Below are 12,221 nucleotides of genomic sequence, written 5' to 3'. Positions count from 1 at the left end.
TCGAGTACCTAGGTTCCGTTTTCCCTCACGTGCTGCTAGACAAGCCGAAAGTCCAAGGTTGGATAGGGTTGCCAACCGATCACAAAGCCTGCCACGCACTTTTACATTTTTGCATTTACAAATCGGCTGCCATATTCTCTGCTGTAATCCGTACATGACGTGTGTAGAAGTAGCTCAGGGCGTGTCCTACAGACAAGGGGCAGCCAATTATGATTGGTTATTTATAATGTGCTCAGAGGTTTACAAAACTCTGAGGTTTCTAAATGTGGACCGAACCTCTGTTGCTCCGTGTTGTTTTGCTTGCAAGGCAAGCACTTTGCCCCTGAGCTACCCTCCTGAGACCATGAGATATTAACCATTATATATTTCTATAAATAGACATATTCCCCTAATCCAGTCCTTCCAGTCGATGGGTTTTATGAAATGCCACTTAAGATGTCATAAGTGAGGTATATAAACTCTGTACGCGCAGGATAAAATGTGAATATGCATGCATCTATTTTGATAGCTGTTATATCTCCCTGCTTTCTTTCATTGAGATTAAAGCAGTATTTTACCATCTTCCTTGGGTCTGTCCAGTTATTTGGTCTAAGCTATTTACTGGTAATTCCATCTAGCGCATGAAGACGCTTCAAAGTGCTAGAGCACAGCCTACTGGGTGCAAGCTTGCGTCTGACATGCGGCAAGCCTCCCCTTCATAGGTGTGAATTCCTAGCGGGTCAGTAACCGCTATTATTTCAAAACTTGTACGTGTAGGGAATTCACCATGAAATGAAACGTGTAAATGTTTTTATAATCCTTACCACTCTAATATTGTCCTGGATTATTAAATCAACCTCTTTCTGGGGATTTCACTATTTTTGATTGTCAAACTTCATTTTATCAGTAGTACATATGGTATCTTTGTAGCACAAATCATAGCTAGTAAATAACTAGTTACTGTACAAAAGGGGTAGAGTGGATAGGTGGGAGTTCCCATGTGAAAGACGTGTAACTCATGTGCTGTAGCAACTTGAAGTGCATTTTGTGCTAGATGGATTACAATAATGGTCACAACCAAATAACTGGACATACTCGAGGAAGATGGCAAAGTACTACTTTATTCTCGGTTTCATAAAGTAGGGAAACTTGACAAACATTGGACTGATGCATGCACACTCACGCCTAAGTTTGCTTGCGCGGGAGGTCTTATACTCCAATGTATGTCATCTATGAGAATACCACTATCGTTACTTGAGGCTCTAATGAATAGTCTTTGCTTTCAACTTCTGAGTCCATTTTAGCCTTCCATTTACTGCTATTTCATTCTATTATGCAGGGGGCTGTTGCTCCTTCTGGCCTCTAGAGTCTTGCTCACTCTTATCTCATATGAACTTTGTATGCTTTTAATTGACCAGTAGTTTGGCTCTCTGAGGTTTTCGTCATCTAAAAAGAATGTCTCACATTCAGAGCTTATCCACATACTCCCTTTGTGCTCTATTCTTATCCTTTAGAAATGGCATCTTTGCTCTTGGGTAACCTTGACTCATCGGGTCTGCTCACAGAGCTGTCTTTCCATGTCTTCTGATTCTTACAGCCTCGCTCTGTTTCTGAGGTAGCTTGGTTACATTCAATTTTCCTGATATGACCACGATCGCCACGTTGTATGTTCTCTAGAGCAAGCTTCTATACTTTTGTCTTTCTACCTTGTGTTACTTCGTATTGCGTTATTAGCCTGTAAGTTACTACTACTTTTAGATCCATGATCACTTTTTCATATTGTTTCAGCATAGGTTCATATGTCTTCATGACATCACATTGTCCTTGTTGGATTTCATTTAATGTCCATCTCCGATATTCACAGATGCATTCTGACATCTTGGCAAACCACATCCTTCCGTTTAACTTTCTTCCATGCGGTATCTTTTCACACTTTCAGTGCGAGGGTGTATTCTGTATGCCTGTCTGAGTGCATACCATCTCTCATACACTCAATGTGATATCTAAATGATGCAGGTGGTCCCATCTATAGCTCTCCTCCGACTGTACCAATATGATGGTGGCAATGGGGCGGGGACTGGCAGGATAGCACCTACCTGCTCCTCTACACTCCTGATTCCCTTGTGCAGCACTTAAATCGCTTATTCTGTCCCGAGTCCAGAAGGAGATCCTGCTGTCCCTGAAAGCTACTCTCCCAAGGCAAGATGGTCAGTAGTGAGCTACATGGAGGCGATTCACCGAGATAGCTGCCGAGCCTCCACCCTTCATGACCGTCCCCTGACCCAAGTGGCATAATACCAGAACCAGGGAATCTGAACTACAGAGAAATCGCTGCTATATTGCCAATACCTGATCTCTAACTCTAATAAGCAGGGGAGAAGAAGGGACAAATCCCTTTACTGACTCAATGGGCTTGGGGAAATTCTTGTTCGGCCTACACGCTGTACTTGGCCTCATGAAGCCGCTGACGGCCAAAGAAACGCGAGGATTGCTTTGTAAATCCAAAGCTGCAATTGTGCAGACCCCTGCCATTGCGAGGATGCTGCAAAACCCTGTGTGGCAGAGGGGGGACCCTTTCGACCAAGACCTATTCAGATACTAAAAATGACAAACGCAAGTCTGGAAGAACTTTGTGGTGGTGTGTACTCGTGGGTGCCTTCTTGTGTCCTGGGATGCTCACCATGGGACTGTTCAGAAACTAGAGTCCGCGCTGATTCCACAAAAGGGGCCGAGATCCCAGGTGAACAATTACCACGGGGACAAACGCTGTGTGTGGATTGGCACAGAAAATGCATAGAAACAGGACTGCCAACCTGTGTGAAATGACTGCCAGGCTATTTAAAAGCTTGGACCTCTGGCCCTTTTTGTATAGGGGGCAAATGGGTCCATCCAATGTCGAGAATTTCCTTTTAATCTTTCAGCATCACTAAACATTCTGAGCAACATTCTGTGTTTTTTAGGCCTCAAAATGTATGCTCTCCACTAACGATTCACTAGTTATTGATTGAGAGAGAGAGAGAGAGATTGGGGTAGCAAACGATTCTGTATGCCTGCCTAGTAGATTGCTACTTGCAATGTGTACTCTAGCAATAAACTATAGTCCAATCCCTTGTCGTATCTTTCAGCAGAAGTACCCTCTCACTGTAACTGTGTTTCTGTACGCTTTATTATACTTTTGTGGATTGTATAGTGGTGAAAGGTGAAAACTGCTTCTTTGTTAACCTCTGCCTCCTTTATACCCACGGAGCCCGCAGCAAACCAGGGTGGTAGGTTTACTGGCTGGGGTTCTTCATAGCCGGGTTGGAGTGTGCATTTTGCATGCCATCTGTAGAACACTAACCTACTGTGCGGGTGATATCGCTCCTTGAGTTCTCCTGGGGACACTTGTGGGTGGGTTCTTGCCCAATCGCTGAGCAGGCAGATGCGAGTGTTGCATGCATGACAGGAATGCCTGAGCAGATTTTCTCTCACCCGAGTTGGTTAAAGCACATGCAGTATTTGTAACGTGCTTCTCCTAATTTTTACATAGATTTGGGGCAAAAGAATCCATAAATGCAACAAATGTTATTTCTGTTGCCTGTGCCTTGTATGTTGCTTGGCTCCCTTAACCTTTAGCTTTGGGTGGTAATGGGCATATCTGGACCCTGTCTTCTCGAGCTTGATATGTGTTTGAGTAAGATGAGCTGCATACTGAAGTGTGCTATGAGGGCCAATGGACCAAAGGTCCTGCCTGCTATTTGGATGATTATGTGCAAACGCTGGGAGTCTGATGCAAATGGTGCTTTGGCCCTTAGTTTTAAATGGGTTTCGGGCAAGCCAGTGAACCACATGGTGCGTTCCTACATCTCAGAGAACACTATGCAATGTCTAGACTTGATGGACGTTAGCCTCAACTAGAGTTTCTCTCCTAGTGCTTTCCTCTGCAAGCCAACTCCCGATGGCACCTTTTTTCTATGGTGCTACCTGAAAAATCTGAAGTAGTCTTTGCAAGAGGCAATAACCTAGACCAGAAACTACCTGCCTCTTTGGACCTCTATCCTCGGTTCTACTTCATAGTGGAGGGCATCCTTCCCAGGCTGCGCCTGAGAAGCTCAAGACTAATTATTTGATTCCTTTTTTTTTTTTTATCTAAAAATCTTAAATATCAGGATTTTACATCCCATTTCTTTACTTCAATATTTGTCTAAAAATCTTGCTCTATCAGCTTACCTTAATTTTCAGTCTTTGGTCACTGGTTCAATCAAGGTTTAGGTCTTTCTATTCCACTGTAACTGCTCTTGGTTCTGATTTCATTCTGCATGCTCGTCAGCATAAACGATCTTCTGTATATCTGTTGCTTTTGATACTATTAATCACACTACCATGCTCCTCCTCCTCGGTATTTCTGGTTGTGTTCTATCCTTGCTTCCCTCTTTTTATAAAAATTGCTCCTTACAGATATCCTGGAAAGATTTACTTTTTTCTCAATCAATTCACTTTATGGCCACCCCACCCCCACTTCCCCCCCAACACCCCAAACTTCTGTTCTTGGTCACTTTTTGTTTCCCATTTGGCCTCCTCACTAATTCAATCTTTGCACGGATGACACAGATCTTTGTCTCTTTTCCTTCTTAGTGATTGCTTAATCAGTGTCTCTTAATGCCTTTCTTCCTAGACCTGGAGGAGGATCATTTTCTATGCCTAAATTCCCTCAAATCCAGTTTTTATTTTTCCCATCTTCCTAATCGGTTTTTATTTTCTTATTCTTTAATTTGTTTTCCTTTCCTTTCCTTCCTTCCTTTCCTTTTCCTTGCACATTCCCTTTTTTCTCCTTGTACTTTGATCGTTTCTTCTAGACAATTCAATCTGTTACAGCGTATCATTTTCAACAGTTTAATGTTAAACTTTTTTTGTAAGCCACTTTTACTGATTCCAACATTTTCTTGTTTTTAGAAATGTGAAAATGCTCTAGCGGCGGTACTGTTTTTGAACTCGTCACTGTCCTATTCGACTGTTTATTCTCAAGTATTATCAGTACCAAGCATGTGCTGCATCTCGTATTCATTCTTTGAGTTACTTGTTTCCAAATTATGTGATGGTATTATTGGATTTCTTTTGCTCTATGTGTATCACGTTGTCAGGATTATCTGCGATGGGAACATGAGGCAGTGCCGCTGTCTGGTTTTGCTGGCATTAAGAACCGTAACTGCATTCAAAAAGCATAACTCAGAAGTTTTTGTATGCAAATGTGTTGCTTTCATTTTTTCTGATGTTCTCTATTGGCCAAAGTTTGTTTTCACTCGGTCGGAGGATAAACAAATAAGGGAATTCACTTTCGAGATGTCCTGTTCAGGATCCCTGGAGAGTGATTGTGTGACTGGAATGTCTGTTGCTGTGCCGATGTGAGGTAGGTGAATGTCCAAGATTGGAAAAGTCTTGCCTATGAGTACGTGGATCTAGCGATTCCGAGTACCCACCTCCTCGCCCATAGGTATTGCATAGATGAAGGCACACTCCCCCATAGGTATTGCATAGATGAAGGCACACTCCCTAACCCTACCCTTGGGCAGTAGAGTTCTGGCTTAGGGTATCCCCCTGGTTAACTCCTAGAGTAGTGGATTTGAGAGGATACCACTACCTTCCTCTAAACACATTTTTAGGAAAAAGGGTTTAAACAAAATTTTACTTGCATGTTGGATGAGGCCGAAGGCTGTGTAGATTAACTTTCACTTCCTAGACTATTTTACATGTACTTGCCTGGTGACCGAGCTCTTTGGGACATTGGATTTACTTACTTGTTTAGAGAAGAACTGCTGAAGTTGGGCACCTGCCTTTAAATTATAAGGCAGGTTCTATTCTATTTTAACCACTTCTCTCTTCCATTTTACATGTCACAGTTCTGCTTTGCTATTCAGTTCTCCATCACTGTATGTTAGGTGGTGTCCATTTGAGATTACCTGCTGTAAATCTGTGTGTGTGCTGTAGTGTAGGGGTTAGCGTTTTCAAGTTGTAAGCTACTAGCCAGCCATGAAAATGCACTTGCCACCTTAATTGTACACCTACATACAGCAGTTTCTTACTCCCCAAGTGTCAATTATCACTAGTAGCAGTCAATTTTTTGGTACTACTTGTGTATAGTCAACATAAGGAAAAATTTGACTTTTATAAGGTCAGACAGACGCGGCCAGACTAGATAGAGGCTTTCAGCGCCTGGTTTTATTGTGCTAAAAGAAGAGAAAACAAAGATGACTAGGCAAAGGGATGGTCCATAGGTCGAGCACCGGACGACGGGCTACCCCTTATCTAAGAAATGTTTCTACAGTCTCTGGTTGCTAATGGTTGTAGGGAGTTAATCTTTTTAAAAGCAGCTTCAAGTAGCTTAGCTGTTGCAACTGTCCATTTTTCACTTTTCTCCAGCAATCGGACGAAACCACTGTGTTTCCTCTTCAACCAGCTCTGAGTCCGGCCAAAATGGGGCAAGAAACCCAATTCGTTCTTTGGTTAATTTTGAACAGTTGAGGACCAGATGTTGCAGAGTTTCCTTTATGTCTGGTTCCTCGCAAAGTCTGCAGATCGTAGCAGTCATTTATATAGCACCTTTCTCATTTGTATGGCCTCATCGCGCTTGTTGTGGGAACGCTCTCGGACACCGAAGTCTAGGTATGGGGGGAAAATCATCAGGGGAAATAAAGGCTTGGAATGAGTTTCTGCAATTAGCCACAATTAGGAATTGGGTGGTCTGGCTAGGCTCCAGTAAGCAACCCAAGAGGTTGGACATGTGGGTGTGTGCGGCGGGTGGTCATGACAGTGTGCTAGTGCAAGGGACTCGTTATGTGACGAGCTAGACCAAATATTATCATAGGTTGTCGCTGTATTCTAATGGCCGTGATGTTGAGGCAAGTTTGGTGTAAGACCGCAAAGCCGTTGTTTCCAGCTAGCCCGACTTTGTCATAGTCGTAGCTGCATTCTAAAGTGTGTGTATGGATAGCCGTTCCTGTGGCAGATGTCTACCGGACTAGTGCGTTTATACATCCCTTATGCTAAAATGGAGCTGCGTGATCAGATCGTCTGTGTGAGAAGACAATCTACCCTCATAGGCTCTACTAGGCACTATATATGGGTTACCCTCAAACTCTTAAAGCGCAAATAGACCAGCTTTCTTAGTACATCTTTTAGGCGTGGTAGACGGGCTACTTAAGTGTAGGGATCATAGGGTTCTCTATAGACGGGCTACCCTTTTAGTCTTCCTGTATATCTTCTAAATTCCATAATAGGATACGATCCAGCAGCTTTTAAGTGCAATATCGAGGATATCCACATATATCTTTGTTACACTGGCTAACTTATAGATCTTCTAAGTGCAATGGATAGGTTCTCAGATATTTTGGAGCACAATGGACAGGCTAACGTAAGGTGCAGCCCAAAGTGCCCACTCCCAAATCCATCTAAGTGCAGCGCACTGCCCACCCTCCAATCCGCCTAACCTTCACAGATGTTCCAAGTGAAATAAATGACCTAAACTTCACAATTTCTTCTAGATCAATACATGCGCGAGCCTTCACAGTTCTGAATGTGCACTTTTCTTCAAAGTAGTTCAGTACTTGGGTAATCTGTAAAGGCTGTGTTCTCTCTAGATTGGAACATGCTGACCTAATACATCTTCTAAACGTAATGTGTGTCGTTCTTGAAACCTATGATTCCAAGTAAATTCTGAGCACTTTATCAGCATTCTCCTTAATCTTTGACGGAAGAAAAGCTACCAGTTTGGTTTCTCTCGGTGTGTAGCCAAGGTGGGCTTTAATGGATGGGAACACAGTACTTAATTATCATGCCCTGGGTGACTATCCTAATGAATTACTTTAGTTAAGTACCAGCTACCATCAAACTTTCAGGGGTTGTCTGCAGGACGCCTGAACTCGCCAGTTTGAGAGGAGGCCAGGTGGGCTGTTGTGTGTTCGTGTACACTCAGTGGTGTGCGGATTGAGTGTGTAGGGCGGGCTGCTGTAACAACGGCCGGCATCCGCCTGTAGTTTTATGTACACGTGGCTTGTTGGGGTTTTGATGTGCGTGAGACTGCATGCAATTGATGCTGTGACAGTAGAAATGGGTAGGAAGATCTAGGTTGCTGTGGGGAATAGCCAGGTTATGAGGAGATAGTTGTCAATGCAGCGGATGTGCAGTGGTAAGAAGTTCCAGGTGGCAGGGGCTTGGATGAAGAACATGCATCCTCCAATCTGGTGGAGTTGTAACGGGGGTGGGGAGGGAGAACGACGAGAGCAGAACCAGATCTGAGGTTTCTGCTGGGTTGAAAGTGTGTAAGCTTATTCCGGGGGAATTTGGGTCAGTTGTTATGGAGGTAGCAGTGAGTGATGCGCATGGCTTCAAAGGTAGTCTCTCGGCCAATAGGGAGCCAGTGTAGCATTTAAGTGCGGGCTAATATGTCCTTTTGTAGAGAGGACAAAGTGGAGACTGGCAGAGTTTTGGATTTTTTTGGAGTTCCCTGAGCTGGTATGGCAGAGCCCGTTAAGTAAAGGGAGTTTGCATAGTCTATGCGGGAGAGGATGATGGCAGGGATAGAGATTTGGTGTGGGTAGAAGGTATGGAAAAATCTGCCTGAGGATGCGTAGCTGGAAGTGGCCGGGTCTGGACATGGACTTGATGGAGGAGGTGTGAGGAGGGGGGGGGTAAGTTGATAGGGGGATGGGGGGGTTTAAGGTGGAGAGGTGAGTGAGTGAGGGGGGGGGAATGAACATGAGCTGGGTGTTGTCCACATAGTTGTAGCAGATAAGGTTATGAGGTCAGATGTGTGTAGGCAAACCTGTGGGACCCCTTTCGGAACAAGGCGTGAGAGGAAGGAGACAGGGCGGAGGAGCATAATTTGCAAGCGATAACTGTTATTCACGGTCTAAAAGTGTTCTTCGCTGTACTTGTATTACAAATTTCTTATCTCCTAAGTCTGCCTTAATACTCAGCCTAGACTACATGACATGATTTGGCAAGACAAATGTGAAAAGCTCATTCTCCTCATCGAAGTTGCCCTCTTAGAAATTTCAAACAATGTTGGTTGTGAAAATCACTCCTACCTGGAAAATATGAAGTGCAAATCAATGTTTCAACAACAATAAGTAATTGCAGTATTAAGAAGAAGCTCCATTATTTTCCTGCATTTGAAGTAAACTTAAATTAATGACCTGGTAATACCGTTAATTGACATGCAAACCTTTTTGTTGAGATTATTATGGACTGATTCAGTTCACCTTTTTTTTTTTTTTTTTAACTGCTGTTGACAATTGTGTGCTGCTATTAAGACTGTCTGCCAATATGAATTCTATTTGTGCAGGTATCGACTTTAAGATCCGAACAATAGAACTCGACGGCAAGAGAATTAAACTACAGATATGGTGAGGATTGATTTATAGCAATTCAAGATTCACTAGCTTAACTATTGTGTGCCTTTTTATTATGTGTATAATGTATTTCCTTTTGATTACAAGTATTTATGTGTTTCTGTAAGAGCTGCATGTCACCTCATGGTCACTGCAAAGCTTTTGTTTTCACGGTAGATGTTGTGATGGTGGAAGTTTGACACTGCTTTCGATTAGCTTATTATCTGACCCACAACTGACCATTAATTTTGTGTATGGTTTGAAGGATTGACGAGTGAAGTGTTTTTAGATTGATGGGAGCATCAACAGGTTGGTTCTTGGCTTAGTTGCATAGTGACAACTATGCCACGGTTTTTCACCTTTTCAAAAATTGGCCAACTGTCATTGTGAAGGGCCTTCTGCAGAGTGCGTTTTAAATACTTATTATTCAGAGATGCATAGCAAGTGGTATGGTTGGACTGCTCCTACCAAGTCCTGTCCCATTGCTCCTCTAAAGCGCACATCTTTCTTTGAATCTGACCATGTGATTGATTTCACAATGTGCTTTATGATGGTTGTTTTCACTCTGGAAAAGACCATTAGCAGGGTAATGAAACCCTTTGTGGTGATCTGGATATTATGTTCAGCGCCAAAATCATTTTATGTGATTGGGCTAGCCATCGTAACTATGTAGTGCGTATGTCCCGTACAAGACCTCATCCCTTTTCAAAGTACTCTCTATATGAGACTTTGCAATTCCCTCCGAACACTTTCAACTAATTACCACCTCCTAGGTTCCTTATGCCTTTCTGGTGCCTACTGTTAAAATCAATCCACTGCAATAGATGGGAGGGCTGGAAAGCGACTTCAAAATTGGGATGGGGATGGGGATGGGGTCTATGCATTATCCCCAAGACTACCATCCTTTCCCCATTCCTCATTATGTGAACACATACCCAATAAACTTTTTTCGTGTTGATGAAGATCAGTGGCAATGATAAATACTTGTGCCATTTGTGTAAATTCCTGAAACAAGTATCTATTTAGTATATCTTCATTATCCTCAGCATGGGCTTCTCTGGTGAAGCCAAACTGCAACTCATGGAAGAAAAATGTAGCAGTAGAAGTCCCAAGTTTCAGCTCTGCAGTTTAGACCTTGTCTTGTGCTTGAATAATCATGGCGTTAAATGTATTACTGCAAGACAATTGCCACCTCAATCGAATAGCTGATTCATCTCACTGTAGTAATAGAACACTGCAAACCTTGCCAGCCACAGGTCATAAAAACGAGCTGTCACACTTGGGGTTTTCCTGAGTTTCTCTCGATTCATCAACCATCTTTTTTACGTCCAAGCAATGAAGCCTTAATTTCCCTGGCTGGAGACCTCCAGTACTTAAGTAAGTTACAGGTTCCTTTATTGTCCATGTCCAGTACTCTTCCTCAAGACACAGGGATGGTAGGGGACACAAGATGACAAGGGAAAACACCGGGCTCACCCCCACACCCATCTTCTCAGCTCACTCTTCACTCTAACCTCCAACCGTCACTCTCAGAACCCTGCACACCAACATTCCACCTAAACATTCCAAGAGGTGATGTCACACACTGAAAGCAGATTACTACACTTCTCCCCCCCCCTTAGAAACACAAAAGCCACATACTACGCCAACGCTTTCCAGGGAAGACAAAAAGGAATGACAAGGTATTGTGACCAGCACAGGACCTTAACACCCCAAGACACCACGCTACCAGAAATGCCACAACACAGCGGCCGCCTATGTGTAGAACATCTGGCAAAACCAAAAAAGGAAATCCAACAAAAGGACAGCATTAACTGGACACCAACGGACCAAGAAGGAAAAGATTGCCAACGGCACGCAACCAAACAAGACAACACCCTCCCTCGGTCCACACCTCAAGGCCACAAAAATAAAAACACAGCACTTACGCCTGTCCCGAGCTGCCCCTCTGGACCTAGGGCTGCCACCCCTAGCCTAACTATTGTTAGCTAACACTAACACAACTAATGCCTAACCAACCTAGCCACCTTAGCACAAATCACCTTCCACTTCGGTCTGCCACCCCAAAGTCTCAGAGCTGCCCCTCCAAGCGCTAACCAACCGCCCCCAAAGGAAGCAACAACAAATGCCCAACAAACCGAGGGACCTTAAACAACTTTGACAACAGTATGGGGAAGAACCACAACACCACGCTGCTACTCTGCACAAAACCGTTGGCCATTCCCTCTATCCACAAAATCCATTTAGAACACACCAGGAGACAACCTGACATACCAGACACGGAATCAGGAGACACACTGGCAAAGCAAAATAGAACACCACCTCGTCCAATAGGATAACACTAAGGACAGTAAGAAAAACTCCACTCAACTCAGGCATAGCGACCAAAACAGAGATTACAACGCTATGAATCACTACAGCGAACAATGCCCTGAGAATAACACTCCGCCAAAAGTGACTTACCCTGATTTACGCTCAGGCACTAATGACCACAACATACAGGCCAAAGCGACCAAACCTGAACTATCAGGCACTAATCACTACAGTAATGAGGTGACCTAACCTGGAAAGACCAGGCACCAAGAACATCTAAAGTGACCCACCCTGGACAGACCAGGCACTAAAGACCATACTCACACCTCACTCCAATGACACCTAACCTGAAACCACACAGGTTGATGCAACCAAAGGTAAAGGGATCAGCAACACAGCAAACATAGTGACCAACCCTAGCACAACCTATGCCAGGCACTATGAACAATTGCAGTTGGAAACACATGACCCCAGATTCGCCAGAACACTTGCACGCACCCATACAGTGCACTCTCGGACCAAACACTGGTAACTTTAACCATACACAACATGACATAGCAATAA

The 12,221-nt window shown here is 43.6% G+C and overlaps 1 protein-coding gene across 1 annotated transcript in view; it reads left to right on the top strand.

Moving 5' to 3' along the window:
• RAB8A (RAB8A, member RAS oncogene family) overlaps window positions 1-12,221 on the top strand; it is a 262,885-nt gene that overhangs the window by 33,557 nt on the left and 217,107 nt on the right. Inside the window, exon 2 of the mRNA XM_069649328.1 lies at window positions 9,299-9,359. Coding sequence (XP_069505429.1) covers window positions 9,299-9,359 — 61 coding nt within the window. The remainder of the gene's footprint in view (window positions 1-9,298; window positions 9,360-12,221) is intronic.

Source organism: Ambystoma mexicanum, chromosome 1p (genome assembly GCF_040938575.1).
Source record: "Ambystoma mexicanum isolate Mex_15411 chromosome 1p, UKY_AmexF1_1, whole genome shotgun sequence".
Lineage (NCBI taxonomy): Eukaryota > Metazoa > Chordata > Amphibia > Caudata > Ambystomatidae > Ambystoma > Ambystoma mexicanum.
The sequence above is the reverse complement of the archived record's forward strand: the minus strand, read 5'-3'. Positions and strand labels throughout refer to the sequence as shown.